The sequence below is a fragment of the Tachysurus vachellii genome, chromosome 2 (genome assembly GCF_030014155.1).
Source record: "Tachysurus vachellii isolate PV-2020 chromosome 2, HZAU_Pvac_v1, whole genome shotgun sequence".
NCBI classification, from domain to species: Eukaryota; Metazoa; Chordata; class Actinopteri; order Siluriformes; family Bagridae; genus Tachysurus; species Tachysurus vachellii.
In genome coordinates, this window is record NC_083461.1 from 21,730,000 (window position 1) to 21,752,235 (window position 22,236).

The 22,236-nt window shown below is 40.9% G+C and overlaps 2 protein-coding genes across 4 annotated transcripts in view; one reads left to right on the forward strand and one right to left on the reverse strand.

Annotated features, from left to right (window-relative positions):
- Nucleotides 1-9,350, forward strand: zdhhc16b (zinc finger DHHC-type palmitoyltransferase 16b). 2 transcript variants are annotated; one of them, XM_060863817.1, is made up of 11 exons: nucleotides 1-135; nucleotides 2,146-2,331; nucleotides 2,579-2,817; nucleotides 3,839-4,033; nucleotides 4,652-4,740; nucleotides 4,973-5,001; nucleotides 5,100-5,233; nucleotides 6,294-6,379; nucleotides 6,484-6,607; nucleotides 8,566-8,636; nucleotides 8,720-9,350. In XM_060863817.1, exons 3-11 carry the CDS (start codon nucleotides 2,587-2,589, stop codon nucleotides 8,823-8,825), a joined length of 1,065 nt encoding a protein of 354 aa, XP_060719800.1. In that variant the 5' UTR covers nucleotides 1-135; nucleotides 2,146-2,331; nucleotides 2,579-2,586; the 3' UTR covers nucleotides 8,826-9,350. The 2 variants fall into 2 exon arrangements, with proteins under 2 accessions (XP_060719800.1, XP_060719801.1); XM_060863818.1 differs by lacking the exon at nucleotides 2,146-2,331.
- mms19 (MMS19 homolog, cytosolic iron-sulfur assembly component) overlaps nucleotides 9,345-22,236 on the reverse strand; it is a 19,929-nt gene continuing 7,037 nt past the window's right edge. The window contains exons 12-31 of one of the 2 annotated variants that reach the window (XM_060863816.1): nucleotides 21,522-21,660; nucleotides 21,169-21,323; nucleotides 20,675-20,753; nucleotides 20,350-20,475; nucleotides 18,423-18,504; nucleotides 18,239-18,336; nucleotides 17,994-18,155; nucleotides 15,700-15,834; nucleotides 14,695-14,794; nucleotides 14,032-14,134; nucleotides 13,323-13,397; nucleotides 13,093-13,219; nucleotides 12,834-12,940; nucleotides 12,270-12,326; nucleotides 11,498-11,684; nucleotides 11,332-11,414; nucleotides 11,045-11,209; nucleotides 10,865-10,924; nucleotides 10,669-10,769; nucleotides 9,345-10,588 (exon numbers count right to left, since the gene is read on the reverse strand). In XM_060863816.1, coding sequence (XP_060719799.1) covers nucleotides 10,558-10,588; nucleotides 10,669-10,769; nucleotides 10,865-10,924; nucleotides 11,045-11,209; nucleotides 11,332-11,414; nucleotides 11,498-11,684; nucleotides 12,270-12,326; nucleotides 12,834-12,940; nucleotides 13,093-13,219; nucleotides 13,323-13,397; nucleotides 14,032-14,134; nucleotides 14,695-14,794; nucleotides 15,700-15,834; nucleotides 17,994-18,155; nucleotides 18,239-18,336; nucleotides 18,423-18,504; nucleotides 20,350-20,475; nucleotides 20,675-20,753; nucleotides 21,169-21,323; nucleotides 21,522-21,660 — 2,172 coding nt within the window. In that variant the 3' untranslated portion in view covers nucleotides 9,345-10,557. Of the gene's footprint in view, nucleotides 10,589-10,668; nucleotides 10,770-10,864; nucleotides 10,925-11,044; nucleotides 11,210-11,331; nucleotides 11,415-11,497; nucleotides 11,685-12,269; nucleotides 12,327-12,833; nucleotides 12,941-13,092; nucleotides 13,220-13,322; nucleotides 13,398-14,031; nucleotides 14,135-14,694; nucleotides 14,795-15,699; nucleotides 15,856-17,993; nucleotides 18,156-18,238; nucleotides 18,337-18,422; nucleotides 18,505-20,349; nucleotides 20,476-20,674; nucleotides 20,754-21,168; nucleotides 21,324-21,521; nucleotides 21,661-22,236 lie in introns of both variants that reach the window. The other variant, XM_060863815.1, reaches the window with a different exon arrangement.

Here is a 22,236-nt window from a genome sequence, read left to right on the forward strand (position 1 = left end):
TGCCGGAAAGAACCAAAAGAAGTCTTTTCTTTTTAATATTTCAGCCCCAGTTATCAGAGTTCTACAGTATTAAATTCATTTTATTAAAATGATATAAATATCAGGCAACCTGTCATTTCACGATAGCAGCAACTGGTGAGTAGTCAAGTTTAATTATGAATACAATACGCTGTTTTTCAGTGTTTCTGCTTCAATCAGTTACGTGGAGCAGCTAGAAACCTTGTTTTTACTGTCAACACAATATGACGTTTAAACACCTACAAATCAGTTGTTAAAAACGACATTTCAGCCGATAGTAATCAAGTCTTTTAAGGAGAAAGTACACAATGTCTGCTCGAGTCGCCAGATGACGTCACAGCCCAATTTGCATATTCATTGTAAAACCTGGGTTAACGGATTCCTGACGTTTCACACTGTTCAACCCGGGTTCATGTTCTCATATACATATTTGTACCATCAACATGATTAATTGACGAATCGAAAGAATCTTGGAATAGAAAATATAATTGGCAATAAGGATTATGTTTTATTCGTCGGTTAAAGACGTCACGTTTGGTTCGAAAGGCCACAGACTGACCGTGTAAGAACGGAAGAGTTGTCCCACACCGGCCCTTTGTGGATAAGTTTGGACACCGCTGCTCTAACCCTTGCTCTTGTTTTGGTGAAGCCTTTCTATTCTCGAGGTGCGCTTCGGCTCATCATCATACCGCAAGGTCAAATTTCTCTTCAGCAGAAGCTTTAATGTGTTGCAGGAAATTGAAGTATTTGGAGCTATTCTTCATTCCCTTTCACCTGATTAAAGTTCCAGAAAAGAAAAGCAGTCCAAAAACAACATGTCGCCACCACCGGGCTTCAACACGGACGTACAATGTTGTCGATGGGTTTTCAACTTTACTTTTGATATTATAACTTTTGGTCTCGTCAGACCATAACACGTTATTCCTCATGGCTTTAGGAGATCAAATAAAAAAATGGTTGGAAACCAGGCTAGGATCTTCACACTTACAGTTTGTTTTAAAAAAATTAGTTCTTTGTATTGCCACCCTACCCTGCAGCCCAGTCATATGGAGAATTCGGGAGGAATTGGTTACTTAACAGAAGTTGCTTCAATTCTTTTTATGTTGCTGTAGGCATTTAGGCAATTTTAGCAGAACATCTTGTTCTTAGTAATCTCACTGTTGTAATCATATTTTCTCCATTGGTAGTTTATTACTTTTGTGTTCCAAGGTATATCCATGGCCTTGGAAATGTTTTGTTTTACTCTGACTGAGATCTCATACCATGACTTTTCCAGGAAAATCTCTATAGGAACAGCTTTAATTGATCACCAGATGGACTCTCATGTCCTGTCAGCCCAGGAATTCACTCTTTATGCAACCTGTCACTGATCACACTTCAACAGTGAAAAAGGAGTTTTACTATTTACTCTGGATCTAGTGAAAGTGGAGACGGATATCGGGTGCTGTGTTACAATCAGTCAGTCATAACCATGGCAGTCGATCCAAGGGCAGGTTCGGGTTTCCGTGTCCTTTAATAAACTCACTCCATTACTCCGTATTAATAACCGATCTCGATTCTTTTCCTCTTCTGATTTTATTTAAGGATCTTCATCGTCAGTGGATGAATTGCCATGTCGTACAAGCTCAAAGCTAGATCCCGCAGTTCCTGCAGATGTAAAATGACTACACTTATTCTAACGGCTTTCTTAAGTTTGCTTAAGGCAGCGGTGACTTCTCCGTGACTTCTCAGTCTCCGTTCACCTTCTCCTGTTCCCAAATTAGCAAGGCTCCACGTTGTGTTGCCGTGACTTTTGAAATCCACTTAACAATTCATGCGCCGCACCTTACAAGACCTAAGTAGGGTCCATCCTTTGTTACTGATACTGATATCAGATAACTTGAGAACATTTTCCCTTCGAGGAAATTAATTCAGTGCTGAGTTACAGTGGTCTTGTATCTTGTGGCGTTCGTAATGGAAAGTGCATAGGAAAGACATTGCTAAAATATTTAGAGGTTGTTTTTTTGTTTTTGTTTTTTCTGCAACCTTTTAGATCGCTTTGCCCTAGTTTTCGTGTAGCGTTTGTTTATCCCGAGATTAGAACGAGCTCACCTTTAACAAACCCGTTGCTTTTGCTTCTTCGAACAGGATCTGGACGTCCTCGCTGCTGCTGCTGCTGGTGCTTGTGCTGGACGGCTGCTGCAGGGTCTGAACTCTGAAGATGGAAAATATTTCCCTGCTTGCTTTTAGATGATCTGATGTTATTTTTTCACTTTTTTTTTTATTTAGAAAAATTTTATTTAGAAACCTTAGAAAAAGGAAAATAAAAGTCAGGTACGTAAGAATAATACCAGTTCTCTTCTTAGAACGCTTATGTATTTAGGTTGTTGATGAAATATGATGGACAGATCTGACATGGATAGATTTCCACTTTTTGTTTCATGCAGCTGTTTGTTGAGTAATTGTTTATGCTCTAAAATGCATTATATATGGTTGTAATATCTAAACTTCCCTTTTGTTGTCAATTAAACCGTTAGATGTTAGATTTCGGTCTGACGGAGCTACGATCCGTTTGTTGCAGGAACGAAGATGCAGAGCTGGAGGTGTTATTTCTCAAGGCTCATGCGTCTCTCAGGGCACTGGGTACGTTTCTGTCCCTGGCAGAGACGACCCGGACCGCTGTGGCAGTTGTGGAGCTACGGGAAAGTCGTCTACAATTCCCTTTACTTTAACGTCCTCACCAACTGGGACACGGTGCTTGACTCCATCTTCGAACCGGTTTATTGGTTGGTGGACAACCTGACTCGCTGGTTTGGGGTGGTGAGTTGCCTCAGATGATTTTTTTGTACTTTGGATAAGTCAGTAATCAGTATCAGTACTTTTTTTTTTTTTTATTCGTCTCTGTTTATCTTTGTGCTTTCTTAGTTGTCAGAGGACAAACTTTGTATATCTTAATGGCAAGTAAACAGGTTTAAAAACCCAAACAAATCTAGAATTATTAACCCAAATAAACCTAGAATGCCACATTAAATTGACTGATAATTAATTTTGCACTTAATAATATAATAATAATAGAATAATAATAATAAGGTTTTAATAAAGAGACCCGATTGTACCTGTTATTATAGTATGACTAATATTTTGAACAGCTATACTTTTGCTTAAACGAATCCGAAGGAGGTCGATGAAAAGTATATTGTTGGCTCTCGTAACATATTCTGTAAAAAAAAAAACCCAAAAAAAACCCAGCAGCAGCAGCGATGCAGCTTGGATCAGGTTTCCTCCATGGTGCTTAAAGGACTGATTTCTGTGCACTGGAGGATTAATCACACGGGGATGCGGTAGAGCAAAGATTAAGGTGTTGAGTTCAAATCCCAATTTGTCAGTTGTATAAAATGTGACAAGCCGCTCTGGATAAAAGCATCTACCAAATGCCGTAAATGTAAAGTTTCCTATATTCTAAATGCTTGTATAAGAAACGACAGGATGCAAAGAGAACGGAAATTACGTCCGTTGGTCCACATACGGTCTTAAAGCACGTGTTAACGCGGTAAAGACCCCTTTAAAAATAATTAGAATTAAAACTTTTTTATTTCTAAAATAAAACCTAGATAAAGTCATGATATTAACTTTGTCTTTAGATCAAACCGTACATCAGTAGCGACAGATACGTGTCTTGGCTCGTAGATCCGTAGCCACAAGAGAATCTGCTACTGGAGATTTTTTACCTCACACACGTCATTCGGTTTTTGCAGCCGATCCCTGACGTTCAAAATTGTTCTTGTATATAGATAGATTCTCTTGAACCAGTTATTTTGCTCTTATTTTTTTTCTCCCGCAGGTATTTGTGTGTCTGGTGATCGCTCTCACCACGTCTGTGGTACTGATTGTCTACCTCTGCGTCCTGCCGCTGATCGTCCGCACTTACCCGGTGCACTGGATCCTCTGGCACCTGTGCTACGGCCACTGGAATCTTGTAAATATTGTGTTTCACTACTACAAGGCTATCACCACGTCGCCCGGACGATCTCCACAGGTTCCTCATCCTCTCGCCTCTTAACCTAATTACAGCACTACATTATTATTCATGTGTCCACTTCTGAGTTAGATGGAGCTTAAAGGTGGGGTCTCCGTTGTTTGAGAAATGCTTCAGAAAACTGCGTTGGGCCACCAAACAAAACAAAAACAAAAGTAACGTGTAGCCAATGAGCAAGAAAGAAAGCGAAGCAAGGCTTACGATAAGGCAAGAAGCAGGACCCGTGTTAATATAGGATCAGCTTTCCAGCGCTGGAGAGAACTGAACGTCTTCCGTGTGAAACGGAGCTAAACCTTTCATGCTACAACACACAGTACTACAAAAACACATTTGTATTACCATAGTATTACTCATTGAGTTCATTTATTGATAAAAATATCCCCTTGGTCAACTGCCCCAACAGGTTCCGCCATAATAGTTGTCTGTGTTATACTTGGGTTACACTTGTCTGGTGTATGTGTGGGCGGAGCTATCAAAACGGGGTGGGACTCATTTGGGTTAGGGGCGTGTTTGTTTTGGTGATTTCAAATGCCAACATTGGCTTTGAAACAACGGAGACCCCACCTTTAAGAGAGATCAGAGGACCGTAAATGTTGTCTGACCTGCTTTAAATTCCAGGAGGTGACGGACGTTCCGACGGTGACGATTTGTAAGAAGTGTATAGTTCCCAAACCAGCGAGGACACACCACTGCAGCATCTGCAACACGTAAGGGTTTGGCTTTGATGCATAATGAACGAGCCTCAAATATTCAATGATACCCGACTCCTTTCAAAGCTATTAACACTGGACATAGTTTATTAGTTAGCTGTAGCTGCGGTGATAATTACTCTTCCTTTTATCCTTATTACTATACAATAACGATACTCTGTGTCTATGGGTCAGCTGTTCAGTCCTGAGAATCAACAACAAATTTGTGTTGTTTTTTTTTTAATCACAGGTGCGTCTTAAAAATGGACCATCACTGTCGTATCCTTTTGTCTTTTGTCTCTATATCGAGATGAATGTAAGCGAAAGCTCTGTTTGCTCTTCGTGTTGGTTTTATCCTTAACCTGTTTGTCTTCCAGCCTGGTTAAATAACTGCGTCGGTCATTTTAACCACCGCTACTTCTTTTCCTTTTGCCTTTATATGACCATGGGCTGTATCTACTGCAGCATCAGCGCCAAAGACATGTTCATAGAAGCTTACTATGCCATCGAGGTAGGCAAACCGGACTGTTTTCATGGGTTTTAGAGCTACGAATCTTCTTCTCTGACTCGTGAAGGATGAATTGACTCACGAGTCGACTCAGTTAGGGTGTTATTGCTGTACCAGTTCTTCTATTAATGGTGGCTTAGTGGTTAGCACGTTCGCCTCACACCTCCAGGGTCGGGGTTCGATTCCCGCCTCCACCTTGTGTGTGTGGAGTTTGCATATTCTCGGGGGTTTCCTCCGGGTACTCTAGTTTCCTCCCCTGGTCCAAAGACATGCATGGTAGGTTGATTGGCATCTCTGGAAAATTGTCCCGATTGCGTGAGTGAATGAGAGTGTGTGTGTGCCCTGCGATGGGTTGGCAGTCCATCCAGGGTGTATCCTGCCTTGATGCCCGATGATGCCTGAGATAGGCACAGGCTCCCCGTGACCCGAGGTAGTTCGGATAAGCGGTAGAAGATGAATGAATGAATTCTACTTGTTGCACTCTAGATACCTTGGGAGCATGTTTGTAAAAGATAATGAGATCAGAGAAGAGAGCAGGTTTTCGAATGAGGTTTTTTCAACCTGGGCTTCGGTCTGAAGTTTGATCATTAAAGTGGCTCATTACAAAAAGGCCCGTTTGTGTAGTTTGAAGGTGTTCACGCAGGAAGATCCAGCGGGCGCCACACGGGTCTCATACGGCTTCCTCATACTCACTTGTTACCATGCTGTCAGGATTGTCAGGCTTAAAGGATTCAAATGATGTTGGAAAAAAGTCACGTTTATCATCATCCTCATCATCCACAGTCTTGAATTAATAATTGTAAAAACTCACTAAATCATGGTGAGATGATTAGATGCTCATGCACCACGAGGTTCTTCTTTTATTTTTATATGTTTTTATTATCAGCTGTAATTCTTTAGTTCTCCTATAAACATTTATACGGATGAATTTATAGGCGTCTTGGACTTTAACTCCTTTACCAAACATGTTTAACGATGCTCTATGAGGTGATTTAGATTCCTTTGTGTGAACCGTGATCTTGTAAAAATTCTCATCATCTTCTTTTTTCTGTTACTTCATTAGAGCTATTATCAGACTCCTCCACCTCATTTCACTTCTGAGGAGAAGTTTTTCCATAAGAGCCTACTTTACCTCTGGGTGCTCACAAGGTAAGGCGTGACCAATGCATCTGTTACTTCGGTATTAAAAGGTTTCATTTATTAAAAAAAACAAACCAAAAATACAATGCATTGTTTTTTTTATATGGTTTTAGCTCTGTTGCAGTAGCTCTCGGAAGCCTGACCCTCTGGCATGCTGTTCTTATCACCAGAGGAGAGACGAGTGTGGAGAGACACATTAACGGCAAAGAGAAGAAACGCCTGAAGCAGATAGGCAAGGTGGGCTTTCTGATTTCTGGCCATTTACATCAGTGACAGGGTGAAATTTCTACATGGATATTACAGTCAATTTTACAGCTTCAGGCAAACACTCCCCATGAACCGAGGAATTTTCTTTAATAATCTCTGTAATTAATCAGAACCGATTTCATCACGACGTCGGAAACCTACGTCGTCTAGATGCTTCTGCACTTGTACTAGCGAACATCTGTCCATAAGCAACGTTTTAATTAGCCGCTGTAATTATTCAATCATCATCTTACTCAGCGCCCACCAGCCTTTATTTGCGACACGGACCGGTTTCAGTGTATAAAAATACTCCATCAAAAATGTAGAAGACGGTCTTGTCGCACTCACATTTGTTGATGTGGTGACCTTCAATGGTTCGCTTTTTTAAAAAAAAGAAGAAACTCTAAATGCAGGATGCTTGGATTGCCTCATTTGACATCCTGTTGCTACATATTATGCAGAGACGGCTTGGTGCCTCACATTTACATCTGCATAGGTCAAAATGTTAAGTACCTGGGATTTGCAGGAGATGAAGGCTCAGGAAGAACAGGAGAAGTAGAAGAATAATGAGAGAAGTTAGAACACTGATTCAAAACACTGATGCTGGCCTACAAAGCCAAAAACGGACCAGCTCCCTTTTACCTCAAAGCCCTCATCACTCCTCGCACTGCTCGACTGGTTCCACCATCTCTCAGGGTAGGAGGCAAGTATACTACAAGACTCTTTTCTGTTCTGGCACCAAGGTGGTGGAACGAACTTCCCCAGAGGTCCGGACAGCTTAGTCACTGGCTATTTTCCACCGGCGGTTGAAGACCTACTTATTCAGGAAACACTTCAACTAGCACTTCTTTCCTTATCTTTTGCATTAAAAAAAAAAAAAAAACTGACACTTTTTCATTGTAACTTTGAACAATGTTTTAAACTCATGGTATCTTAAGTATGTAACCTAGTGAGCCAGCATTAATGTATTCAATGCTAGAGATTAGAGATTTAAGCACTTATGTACATCGCTCTGGATAAGGGCGTCTGCCAAATGCTGTAAATGTAAATGTAAATGTAGAATGAGAGAGCAGGAGTTTCCAGCTCCAGAGAGCAGGGATCCACGTGCGGACAGTTGTCAGACCGAGTGCCCTGATTCGGTCCCTAACGAGAACCCTGGGGTGACTGTGATAAGGAAAAACTCCCAGAGATGGAGATGAGGAAGAAACCTTGAGAGGAACCAGACTCGAAATGGAACCGATCCGCATTTGGGTGACACTAAAGAGTGGAGTTACTAGTGAATGGCTCCGTGTATCACATTAGAGGTGTTTGGTAGACAACATTATTCAGAGTGACTTAGATTTTTTTTTTATACAACTGAGCAATTGAGGGTTAAAGGCCTTGCACTGTAATCAGTATAGTGCAAGGCCTTTAACCCTCAATTGCTCAGCGTGCTGCCACAGGTGGTTAAGGTGTTGGACTGTTTAGAAGGTTGTGAGTTTAAATCCCATTTACACTAACCTGACATTCTTGGGCCCCAAAGCTGTTAACCCTTAAGTGCTCAGCTGTATAAATGAGATAAACATAAGTAGCTCTGGGTAAGTAAATTAAATGCAAGAAGAGTTTATTTTCATCACGTATTACAACACAGTGAAATTCTTTCTTTACATATCACAGCTTAGAAGGTTGGGTCAGAGCACAGGATCAGGAGAAAAGACGGTTAGGGCCTCGCTCAGGGGCCCAACCTGGACCTGATTAACAACCTAGAGCCTTAACCACTTGAGCTAAAGCAGAATGTCCTGAATTTTTATTTGTCGTTGAATTCGTCGGCCATCTTGCAAAATTTTCCCAGCTGGTAGACTCCCCCACCCCCACTGACCTACTCACACTATTTAGACGCATCTCATAATCTCTTGAAATTTTCTTTCTTTATGACTCAACAGTAACCCAGATCTCACCTCCCTGTGCAGGTTTTCAGGAATCCGTATCATCATGGAAGAATAAATAACTGGAAAATGCTGTTTGGTGTGGAGAAAAAGAGGTACAAAATATATGTGCATGTCATTTCAGCATTTTGTGAGCACTAGGTTTAATACGTATTTTTCAAACCTCTCTTTTCTCCAGTCAGTGGATAACTCGGGCGCTGTTACCCTCGAGTCATCCTCCTCACGGTGACGGACTGATCTGGGGCTGTCCTCCATTCAGACAGGACACCATGGACACTATATAAAGGTTTAGTTTGAAACCAGCAGATTTCTCAGTGTGAACATTTAAACTCCTGTTAGCAAACGGTGAAGCTGTGGAGTCTTTTGTACGGTGGAGTATTGCAGTGTATTAGCTGTAAAAGTGACTGATTGATTGTACGTGCCAAAGATTTGCTGCAAAATGATCTTTTCTAGACATGTGTGAGTATTTTGTGCGATTTGTGAGATCTTCTGAACTTCTGTGTTTTAGTGGGTGAAAGTTTTGAGTTCTGTACATTTCATTGAACAAATGTAATTATCAAGGGGTCCAATTTGAATGTAGAAAATTCAATAATTTTCTTTTTTTAAGCTTCAAGGTTTAAACTTTTATTTGATGATCAGCTCTGACGAGACAAATACAATATCATTTCATTAGCAAAACGATCGTTCGGAGCTGTGCTCCATATGGCAGAGTTTTCTTTGTATAAAATTTTTTTTTTTTAATAAATCATGTTTCATGTAGCCCTGCGGATTCCAGCACGTACACTGTTTAATAAAGAAGCAAATTTACACCAGTATAATAATGAGGTTTATTTCCGTTTTACACATTTACAAAGATGTATTGACATGTAAATATCATCCACTATATCCTTGGCATAAGGTTTCTTGAGTTAGTCTTTCCAGTGAAATGAAAAATAATAAATCAACACTACGGCTCTGAGAACTGAAAACAAAGTTTATAATGTATGGAACATAGAATCTAATACTTGTGGCCTCCATGTTTTTTTAAGGTAAGTTAAAGTTCCTAAAAAATGCCATTTTTTTTCTTTGTGGGATAGAAGTGCGATGCCAACCGAGTCTGTAGGAAGTGAAATGCCTTTTTTGAGTCTTGTTAACGCCTTCATCTTCAGTAAAGAACTTTATCTTGGTTAGGATCATAACGGACATGGAGCGTATCCCGGAAACACCGTGCATGAGGTGGGAATGATGCACCCTGTGGTGTGTATTGTAGATATTTAAATTCACCCTGAGCGGAAATTTAGCGAAGCTAATCGTCTACCCAGTCTAAGATAAGTCTAAGTATAAGTCTACCCAGAGCATGATTTTTATTTCTCCTCACCCTGAGAAAGCAAGAGCAGGTCAAATTCCACACAGACGGTAGCCTGAGATCAGGATCAAACCGAGGTCCCTGCAGACCCCCCTGATTATCATCACCTGCATTAACCAGGCTTCATTATAGATAGCAAGCTGAGCTAGCGAGTTGGCTGTGACTAGGTAGGACTGGTAAGTTGGGCAATATCGTAAATAATTCGCTTCAGTTCTTGATTTCCTCTCGTAAGTGGAATCTCACAGAATGGCATTTTCTTGGCTGATTGAACATTATGTCCAGACGTTCTGAAGCTAGTGCGTGTTTCTGGGTTCAGTGGCAAGACTGACAGGGACGTGTGTGCGGGACGAGAAAGCAGCATATTTGTTGGTGTAAAAGGAAACTGGTGAAAAGTATAAACATTACATAAAACATGTTCATCATTAAGCAACAGAAATCATCTCGGATCAGGGAGAATACTTGGTTGGAGTGAGCTCCACGCCCACCTCAGTGCGTTATTTTATCAATAGTACATTCCTTTATTCCTCCTTGAGTTGTTCCCTGTGCCTAGACGTCTACCTCGATCTACTTTGTGTGGAATTAGTTAGAGCGATGTGGTGCAAGCAAATGAGTAGGACTGTGCGGAAGAGACTGGGGGTGAACATTTCTGATGGATAACGGTGCTCTCGTCTTCACCTTCCTCCCGGACTCCCTAACAAAAACCTGGAACACACACGAGCATACCTGGTTCACATGCTGCAAAATGAACAGGGTTAGGATTTATTATTTTCACACCAACGTACCATTCGCTCCGTGTTGCCACCGCCTCCTTTCTCACAAGTCTCTTCTTGTCATCTAGCGGCTTAGCGAGACAGCGCAGGACCCTGGCACGGAAAGGCAACACCTGCAGCGGCACAACGGAAAAAGTCGTTTACGTGCACAAAAGGTTGGCACTTGTGTGCACGTGATTTACTGATCACCATGAAATCAGGCACTTACCATGTGACCAGGCAGGCGGGAGAGGGCGTGGATGCAGCGCAGCGTGGCAATCCTCGCTTTCTGTTCAGGAGAAAGGGTTTGAACGGGATTATTACCAGACCAGCACCAAGACAAGACAAATCAGTCAGTCAATGAGTGAATGAGTGCTGATATGCTGAAATGAAAGTGTGTATGGTGTACCATGGCAGGGCTGGTAGTTAGAACCAGCAGGCGGGTGAAAAGGGAATCCAGCTGTGCGGTGAGAGCAGGTGGAGGTTCCAGGAGAAGCGGCTGAAGGCAGGAGAGGGTAGAGAGCTGCACCGCCTCGTCAGGACATGACAGCGCTTCTAGAAGCAGGGGCAGCAACTGAGCAGCGACAACAATAAAAGGTTTTTAGTCAGCCGGGTCAAATTTCTAACCACGGAAAGTAAGGACTGGGATTATGAGCTACGTAATTGTACAAATGCTGCTCAGGCTGATCTACTCACAGCTGGAAGCTCAGTCAGTTGCACTTGTCTGGGCAGATTATTGACGATGTGTGACAAGGCCTTCAGAAACACAGACCTCTTCTCTGAAAAATGCACACAGACAAACATTATTAAAAAGGACATTAAATAGACTGGTGCCCAAGGTTCAGTGTTCATCAGTAAATACCTTGCTCTGCGCTGTTGAAGCCTTGGACGAGTTTAGCCGAATTCTCGGTAAAGAATCGCTGACGGTACATAATGCGCACGTCGGCATGGCAGCTGCGGTTCAGCACATCTGGAGAATCGCTCATAAGTAGCGAGAAACTGTCTGCTGCCTGAGAACCTAACTGATCGTCGCTCAGCAGGCAGAAAAGCTGAAAGAAAAATGTATAAAACACAAAAGACAACCTTTCAACAAAAGTTATTGCCAAGTATACATTAATGTGGAAAGTTTCAGGATCCGTATTAATAAAGCTTCTAAGTGTGATCTCAGAGCTCCTAATGTAGCTTAAAATTTGTAACTAGGGATCATAGCTCAAGAGTGATTCTGGACCAATCTCAGAGCAAGGAAAAGACATCTTTTAAAGGAGGTAGGGCTAAACCACGTTACTTGGTATGACATTCTGTTGAAGATTGTGATTGGTTGTCCAATTAAAAAATATATATATTTTGAATGAATTATCCATGAATTATTTATTACATACTTTGTTTAGGATTCGGCCCTAAAAAAAACAAACAAAAAAAACGCTCTTTCAGTCATGCTTTTTACGTCATTCAAATTTGGTTCAAATTCTGAGAATTGAATCTAATGGAAAATCGTCTAGTCCACTAATGACAGGCCACTAATGACCAAAAAACACTGATCAATTTATTACACATAATGAGAGACAAAGTCAAACCCAAATGTTCTAAAGACAAACAGGAGGTGATACAAGAAGAATTCAAGAAGAACGGTCTACCTTGTCAGTTAAGTTCACAGATAGAGGATGGTAGCGCAGAAGCAAAGCCTTTACCACCTAAAGAAAAAGGAAGAAATAAAATTGTGTTCAATCACATTTACTAAGGATGTGTGTCTACTGCCTCACTAATTACTTTAGATGCCTTAATAGATCTGCTTCACTCTAACCACCTCAAACCCACCCAAACGCTCACTTAACCCCAACTGCCTTAATGTAACCCTAAGCTCCTATCCCTAAACCCTAACCCGTGACACTAACCACCATGAAAACCCTCATTTAACCCTAAATCTCTCATCCTATTTGCCCTAACTGAACTCCAAATCCTAAGGGCCCCAATATAACCCTAACGCCATGAAAACCCTAATTTAACCCTAAATCTCTCATCCTATTTGGCCTAATTGACTCTAAACCCTAACCGCCTGCTCCGTCAGTACCTTCTGACCAATCAGATTTTAGATTTCAACAGCGCTCTGAGTACAGAGAGGAAAACTGTCTACAGTAAAAATGTCTTCAGGAAAAATTTGTTTACAGTGCTGATTATTATTATTTCTTATTAGATTTTACCCAGATTAGCAGAGTGAAGGCTTGAACTCGCTGCGCCGGGGATTCACAGTCTAACGTCTTATTTATTCTTTTCAAGGTCTTCTCCAGAACAGCATCCAGAGCTTGGCCTAAACACACAAAATCTGTCAAGCTGTATATTGTTTCATATCGCCGTACAGGCCGAATAAACCGTGTATCCACTTCAAATAGATTTCATATAGTACAAAATCCAAAGGTAGGCACGTGTGTGACATTTGGAACACGTGGGCTTTTTACACACCTGCTGCTCTTTTGTTGATCAGGCCGGCAAAACACTTGGCAGCGGATGTGTAGGAGAACGAGTGTGTACACATGAATATCAGCTCCTCCAACTGGACTAGAAGCCTGTCGATGTGAGGAATCTCCACCTAGCACAGTACAATGAACCTGGCTGATGACACAGTAACTGATTGTATACAACTGTTTGAACTTGTGTTAATGAAAATGAATAAAGTTTCTGTATAAAGCTACCTGTTGTGAAAGGGAACACACCGAGGCCATTAGCAAACACACGAGCTGTGACTGGGAGCAGCAGTCTGACTGGATCTGCAGGGGGAAAAAAAAACTTCTGCTTTCACTACACGCTTTGCACTAGGACTATTTGTATTAAAAGTTTTCCTAACGTTTACCTGTTTTCTTAACACTTGTCTAACGTTTAACTAAAGAAATGGGGAGATTATGAGGGGTTAAAAAAAAAGATCTATATTTAATCTACATTTTTATATTTATATTTTAAATTAGATCTAGAGAAAGAGCAAGACAACAGAGATGGGATATAGCTGGATTTGTATGGTTGATTCATTAAATGTTGAATATTAATTTTATAATAAAAGAATAATGTGCAAAAGCACATGCAAAGAAATGCTTTAGCAATAAAAAAAAAAACAAACAAAATGCATTTATTAAATTTTTAAAAAATTTTAAATAAAAAAACTGTTTAGAAAATATATAAATACACAAATAATATAATTTACTAATAAAATGACTAATAATTAATAAAATAGTCAGATACTTTACTACTTTTACAAACCCTCCCTTAAAAAATTATTAAATGCAAATATGAAATGATTGACATTGACTAAATTCTCAGACATCAGAAAACAAGCAGCCTATAAAAGAAATGTTATAATTTTGTGTGAGAGAAAAAAATATATAATAGAAAGGGAGCTGGGTGTCTCACATTGAGCAGCTGAAGCTGGTTTGGATAAGCATTTTCTGGCAGGAATGACACATCTCCGTCCAAGAACAGGGACACTGTCTGGGCAGCCATTTGAGCAGCAGGTCTAATAATGACACTCATTAAGAAATCCACTCTACTTTACACTAGTAAATAAAAAGCTGATGCTAGAATTATGTGTGTAGAAAAGAATTAATACTAATGCTTCATAAAAAGAGTCATGAGATGAGTCATATAAAGAGTTATAACCTTGACCTCAGCATGAATGTGACATTAGTGACATTATTACACATACAGTCATGGCCAAAAGTGTTGGCACCCCGGAGCAGTTTGCAAATATAGAACGGTCCAAAATTCTGGGTGAGAGGTGTAAGAAGCTTATTGATGGTTATAGGAAGCGATTGATTTCAGTTATTTTTTCCAAAGGGTGTGCAACCAAATATTAAGTTAATCTGAATTGTTTTGTTCGGCATCTTCCTTCCTGGTTGAAGCAGCACAGAGACTCTAGATGGATCACAAGCCTCCGAGTGTTGCATCTTCTCAACTAGAGATCCTAACAACCTTGATATTAATTTATTCTTTTTAATCTATAAAATAAGTACTTCTTTGACTTGAAACGCACTGTAGATGCCAGACTGGTTTCAGTGAATGGTTGCAGTGACTTACGCTGGCTGTAATGCTGCACAAGCTGTGCTTATGACAGGAACTATAGAAGACAGCACCTCCTCTTCTGTGAGGGGACTCGTGTGTCCAGAGCACTTCTGACCTACGATAAGAAATAAAACATTCAATTTACACTGCTTATGGAGGTTATTGTTTTTTTTATTGTTTTTTTTTTTTTTTACACTTACAGCATTTGGCAGGCATCCTTATACAGAGCGACTTACATTTTTATCTTATTTTACAAAGCTGAGAAAGTGATTGTTAAGTGCATTGATCAGGGGCCCAGCAGTGGCAGTTTGGTGATCGAGGTTTTTTTCAAGTATTTTCTTGTAAATAAACTTCAACAAAACAAAACGGCTCGGTCAGGGGTCTTTTCCCAACAAAGAAATTTCCTATTTCATCTCTAAAATGAAGATAACATAGCATCTAAAAGGTTTTTAACCAGTTATGTTATACAAGAAAACACCAAACTCTTATCAACCCTAGAACAAAAAAAAACGCCACCACAAAATACGTTTTATCTGAATGGAACAAGATTACTCCAATCTAGAAAATAAGAGGTATTCTGATTTTTATTTAATCCCATAATATATTTTCAAAGCTACAGGGAGATATGAAAGAGCCTCATGCGTGTTGCTGACCCCTGGGTTAGCGGATCGAGTTGGCGGTTACATCAGGATGCTGCCTACACTGTAGAGATGGAAGTTGAAATTTTAATGTCATCTACTAACACAACAAACGTGGCAGAAAGCTTGAGTAATGACACGGCTCCTACTGACCAAAAAACATAAATGAAATTGACCTTAAGACAAAACTAGACAGAATGAAGGTGTGCGTGTGACCACACAAAAAAATAATAAATCTGATGGCTAACACAGACTTTTGTTATTTATTATGTACTTTGCTTCAGAGAATGATTAACAAACCTGGACTCATACAGTGAGCTCATTAAAAATGTACTGAATAGTGGGCAGGGCTTAAATCATTTGTAGAAGTTGAAAAACTTACTCTGCAGAGCTGCATGGAGGGATACGCCCAGTAATTGTGGAATAACAACCTTGTGGAAAAAGTCACCAATTTCCAGCGTGTGGTGAGCGTGCTCGGCTATCCTCCGCAGACCATGACACGCCCAAATCGCCTCCTCTGTTGAGAAACCACCGTTACCTGCATGCAGCGAGTCAGGATAAAACGGTCAGGATAAAAGATGGAAAGCTGAACAGAGAACACCTGAGATTAAAGGAGCTGGAAAGGAAATTGGGAGAACCAGGCTGGTGAAATTAGGCTAACTGGGCTAGCCATGTTTAGCTTTTCAGTCCCTGACTACATGCTAAAAATAAGAGGTTAAGAACAGGCCTGTGTCACACTCAAGGTCGCTTTTACAGATCAATTCAAACGTAAACAGGCAATAAAAGCAGACAAAAAATTCCACTGGTGCTGTTGCACAACAAACAAATCCTCCCAGGTGCACCGCTGCCATCTCAGCACTGTAAACCCAGTTTGTCCAGCAGGGTTTGAGCTACCACAGTGTTTATGCTGGGTGAGGTTTTTTCCGCTTTATAGCATCACCTTCTCAGAGCTGAATAAATGATTTAAAAGTGGAAGATCAGCAACACTATACAGTATCTCACAAGTGAGTACACCCCTCACATTTCAGCAACCATTTTATTACATGTTCTCAAGGGACAAAACTATTCAAGTAAAAATTGGATATACTTTAGAGTAGCCAATGTGCTGCTTGTATCATGGTATAGATTTACTGTCCTCTAAAAATAACTAAACATACAGCCATTATTGTCGAAAAAATATCAAAAGTGAGTCCAAGTTGAACAAGTCAAAACTGTGTCCAAAGTGTTAATATTTTGTGTGAGCAGCATTGTTGTCATCCACTGCCTTAATCCTCCTGGTCATGGAATTCACCAGAGGTGCATAGGATGTTTCTGGGATCCTCTTTCACTCCTCCATAATGACATCACAGAGCTGCTAGATGTTAAGACACATAGCGCTTCTTCACCTTCCGCTTGAGGATGCCCCACAGGTTGACCAATAGGGTTCAGGTCTGGAGACATCCTTGGCCACTCCATCACCTTCATCTTCCTAAGCAAGGCAGTTGTCATCTTGGTGGTGTGTTTGATGTCATTATCATGTTGGAAATCTGCAGATTGGCCCAGTTTCTTAAAGGAGGGCATCACATTCTGCTTCAGAATGTTACAGTACATACTGGAATCCCTGTTCCCCAGTACCAGCAGCACTCATGCAGCCCCATACGATGATGATACCACCACCATGCTTGACTGTAGGCAAGACACAATTTTCTTGGTACTCCTCACCAGGGCATCGCCACACATGCTGGACACCATCTGAGCCAAACAAGTTTATCAGTCTTATCAGACCACAGGACATCGTTTTAGTAATTCATGCTCTTAGACGAGTTGTCTTCAGCAAACTGTTTACAGGCTTTCTTGTGAGCTAGCTTCAGAAGAGGCTTATGGGACGACAGCCATGCAAACTGACTTGTGTGCGGTGTACGGTCTGAGCAGTGACAAACTGCTCCCAGCATTGCTTTAGAGGTTGCTGAAACAAAAGGTCACTCATGCGTCGTTTATTTGAAGCCAACTTGCGCATCTGATGCACAGACCGAGGACTCAACTTCCTTGATTAACTCTTGCGAGGCCTGTTCTGTGTAGAACCCGTCTTTGAAAGCCTTTGTATGACCCTGGCCACTGGACTGTAACTCAGGGTGTTACCGATCTTCTGATAGCCAAGGCCATCTTTATGGAGAGCAACAGTTCTAATTCTCAAATCCTAAGTGCTTTCTTTGCCATGAGGCACCATGTTCAACATGCAGTGTTGACGTTACAAGAGAATTGTACTTAAAGCACCAAATTTCAAATTTGTATGGTCCTGCTTGGCAGACAAAGACATGCGTACGTGATGAATAAGACATGTGGCTTTGCATGATGAAACAATGTACAGCTGTTATCACTTAGGGTGTACTCACTTGTGTTGCCAGCTATTTTGACAATAACGGCTGTACGTTAAGTAATTTTCAGAGGACAGTAAATCTATACCGCTATATAAGCAGCACACTGACTACTCTAAAATAGATCCAATTTTCATTTCTATAGTATTGTCTCTTGAAAAGATATATTTAAATGGTTGCTGAAATGTGAGGGGTGTGCTCACTTTTGTGAGATACTGTATATGCTAATTTACTTCGAATTTACTCATTTCCTGTCTGAGAATGCACAAACCCTGACAGCATCAGAGAATAAACAAATGGACAGAGTGGCAGTAGGATGTACCTTTGTGTACAGCCTTTAAGACCTGGAGTAGTACAGGCACGCTCTCCAGAACCAAACTCAGCTGAGACGAGATGGAGGCCAGAGCCGTGATGCAGTGCTGCATTGCTGCCGCTTTACTTCGGCTCGGTCTGAGACAGGAAGTGTCTCCTTCAGCCGTTGGTTCTGTTAAAAGACAATCAAGCATAAAAGAAAATTCAAAAAAGAATTTGATCATGTTAAAAATTTGGTCAGATCTTTGCTGCTACCTGTGAAGATTTGATCCCTCAGTTTCGGAACCATTCGGGAAGCGAAGACGGCTGGATGGAGACGAGCCATCGATCCTGCGCAGTTCATAACTGCCAAACTGAGACATGAGAGAACAAGTCTGACACTGGGTTCGAGCAAGCTCCAGTAAACCTGATGCGTTTTACACACTGATGCTGTAGCTACCTGACTTGTGCATCATCCTCTTCTAAGACCAGCCTTGTAAGGTGATCCACTGTTATTTCCACATCTGTTTTCTCTATAAGGCCTTGATGATGGAAAAAAGAATTTTTTTTTAATTAATAACCACATCCTTCTTCATATCATATAGGTGCTTAGTCTTTAATCTCATTATTTAATTAAAAAACAAAACAAAACAAAAAAAACCTTAAAGCTATTTCACTTGAGCTCTCTATAGCTGTGTCCCTAATCGCATACTTGTGCACTATATGTTGTAATTTTTTAGTGTAAATCCTGTGACTAGTGTCTTCACAATGAAAATTCACTTCATGGAACGAGACATATTACAAACATTGCTCCATGTTGTGAGATTTCATTTTTAACATTTTACGTATTGAGTGTTTTATGATGAGGTCATTTGTAACCGACATGGAAACGGCTTCTACTTCCTGTCAGTAACAATAAGCTCCACGCTTATCTTTCAGTGAACTACAGGACACAATATCAATTAAAGCTGCAAGCAGCATTTCCCCGGGTTCAAGCCTTTAAGGCCTTTAGGGAGTTTAAGGCCTTAAAGGATTTTCAAAACTTTGTGAGTGTGTATGTGAGTGTGTGTGTGAGTATGTGAGTGTGCGAGTGTGAGTAAGTGTGCGAGTGTGAGTGAGTGTGTGTGTAAATGTGTGTGCAAGTGTGTGCGTGTTCCTCGTATGTGAAAACATACTTGGCAATAAAGACCTTTCTGATTCTGATGATGCAGGAATTTTGTCCCTAGGCCTTACGAGTCAGCACAAAATTGTGTTTTTGGACTGTTGGTGGCGCTAGAGGGCTTTTTTTTAAAAAGGGCTGTTTTTAGTGATTTTTCCGTTATAGCGCCACCAAGTGGCGAATCGCCGCGGTTTTTGAACTGTGACCTCAGTTTGGTGTTGATAGCTCATTTAGTTCTTAAGTTATTGCCATTTTAGTAAAACTGGCTCCTCACAGTCCAAACATTTTGGGGCCCCTTGAGGACCCTAAATCAAAATTTAAACTTTTTTTCGATAATTATTGATATTGAGACTCCAGAGAATATTACTGCACTGGATTGGTCTCGATCAGGCGAAAAACCTAGGACTAGTTTGCAAAAGTAGGTTTCGGAAAAAATGCGCTATAGCGAAAAAATTTTTAATGGCGAAATGAAATCGGAGATATACGTTTTTAAAGTCATGAGCCAAGGAGTCCAATGATATAAAGCACTTGAGATTTGGACATACGGTTTAGGAGTCATGGGCACAAAACTCGTTGCGAAGCGCCCCAAATTGGCCAATTTCGCTGAGATCTTGGGCCTGAGTAACTGGGACCAGCACTACCATCTGACCAAGTTTGAGCTCTCTAGGCCTTACGGTTTGGGCTGCACGATCATTTGTAGGGCAGAATAATAATAATAATAATAATAATAATAATAATAATAATAATAAAAATCCTAACGAAAACAATAGGTTTCCAGCGCTTCGTGCTTGAACCCTAATTAAATCATCATTTGCCAATAATTATACAGTACACAGACAGACAGAGTAGGCAGACAGAGAGACAGATAGAGTGCAAGAAGGCAGACAGACAGAGAGAGAGACAAAGAAGGCAGACAAAGACAAAGTAGGCAGACAGAGTAGACAGAGAGAGTAGACAGAAAGACAGAGAGCAGACAGAGAGTAAATAGGCAGACAAAGAGAAAGTAGGCAGACAGAGGGAAAGTAGGCAGACAGAGAGAAAGTAGGCAGACAGAGAGAAAGTAGGCAGACAGAGAGAGCAGACAGATACTTTAATGATCCCAAAAGAAATTCCACATGAACCTATCAGAAATGAATCATTCAGCTAAAGCACAAAACACTTTTTCAAATCAGACTTGTGCGCGTGTGCGCGCGCGCGTGTGTGCGCGCGTGTGTGCGTTTACACCCACCAGACTGCTGGGCCAGCGTGGTAATAACTTTTGTAGCTGTGACTTGAAGATTTGCACTGGACTCAGTTAGAGCAGAAAACACCACGCCGCTGAGAGCCTTCTGGAAAGGGAGCAGCACGTTCTCTTCTGAATGGGGTGCAAAGAGAATCCAGCAGAAACAACTAATTATTAGAGTCTGGTTTATAGTCAGAATAAAGTCAAAGTTCTTTCATACATTAAAAAGTGGTACAGTTGGCTTTATTGTTAATTTGCCATCACATTTAATTTTTGATTAAAGTGCATCACACACAGACACACACACAGACGCACGCACACACAGACGCACCTTGTTCTGCAGGCCGGCTGCTCACAGTGGGCTGAATGAAGCCTTGCAACACCTCCAACAGAGTGCGCCGATGAGCACACTAAAAACACACACATGGCATGACAATCAGAAGTAACAGCAGCATTCGTTCATATGTTTAATCCAGCCATCTTCTTTACTGCTTATATTACACAGGGTCACCAAGAGCTTGGCGCTTATCCAAGGAGACTATGGGCACATTCATCAGACATCCCGGATAGGGTGCTGACCCGTCACGACACATTTACACACAGGTACACACACTACGGACAGTTTAGAAGTACAAATCAGCCTGCAATGCATGTGACTGGGGAAGAAACCCAAGTGCCCAAGGGAACCCCTGAAGAATAAGAATAAACGTCTACACTTCACAATCACACAGGGCGGACACGAGAATCGAACCACTACCCCTGAAGATCTGAGGCAGATCAACAAAACATTAAAGCCACCTCACCCCTGTGGGATGTGAAACGGACCTGAGTTCTGGAGTTGTACTGCTCAAACAGTACAGGCAGAACCGCCGTCGTCACAATGAGGCTTGCCCTGTAGGAGGCACCACATGCAGCCTGCAGCAGCTTCGCGCTCGGCAACACCAGCTTCAGATCGGGCTCACACAGGTGGTGCTGACAATCTGAAATGAACAGAGACAGAGACAGACACACACAGACAGACAGAGAGTGAGAAATTGCCTTCTTTTAATGCTCCTTACAAAACAGAACATTTTTAGCCTAAACAGATTGATGTTTGGATTAAAAATATTTCTGCAGTTTATTTGTACGTCATTAAAACTGAGATACAAAACGATAATCTCTTGCGCATTTCCCTGTACCTTTGAGGACAAGCTCCAGAAACGTTTGCAGAGTGTCTCCCGAGTCTGACGTGAGAACGGTGCGAGACAGGCATGACGTGATGGCGCTAAGAGCAGAGAGACCCGCTGACTCGACTCGCTCACTCCCTGTCTGGAATACCTGCAAACCGAACATGACTCTATGAGCTTAGTTTTACAAGTAAGACCTCAGGCACCAGCAGGCTGCATAAAACGTTACAGAGTGCCTGAACAGTTCATCAACAGCGGGAATATGAATCAATCTGTCACTGAATCAACCTGATACTGATTCAATCAATCTGATACTGAATCAACCTGATACAGATTATCAATCAATCTGACACTGAATCAACCTGATACAGATTCAATCAATCTGACACTGAATCAACCTGATACAGATTCAATCAATCTGACACTGAATCAACTTGATACTGATTCAATTTGAGTAATTGTTTTTTTAATTTCTATTAAAAAAAAAGCATTCAACTTTATTCTAAAAAGAAATATTGTTTTATTATATTAGAATATTGTATATTCTAAAAAAATATTTTATGGATTAAATTGTATCAAAGAATGCAGTTATAATAAAAGCTTCAACTCTGCTTCAAGGTGCGACATTACGCAACATTCAATAACTGTATTCATAAATCCGTTTAAAGTTACATTTAATGCTGTGGAAAATCTGTGCAACAACTTCCAGTTCTCAAGTACATTAAGT

Bases quoted from the DNA above. Each gene is read 5' to 3' on its own strand.
- zdhhc16b (XM_060863817.1), top strand. From the start codon at position 2,587: ATGCAGAGCTGGAGGTGTTATTTCTCAAGGCTCATGCGTCTCTCAGGG. The intron at 6,380-6,483 runs GTAAGGCGTGAC...ATATGGTTTTAG, and splicing joins TACCTCTGGGTGCTCACAAG to CTCTGTTGCAGTAGCTCTCG. The intron at 8,637-8,719 runs GTACAAAATATA...TCTTTTCTCCAG, and splicing joins TTTGGTGTGGAGAAAAAGAG to TCAGTGGATAACTCGGGCGC.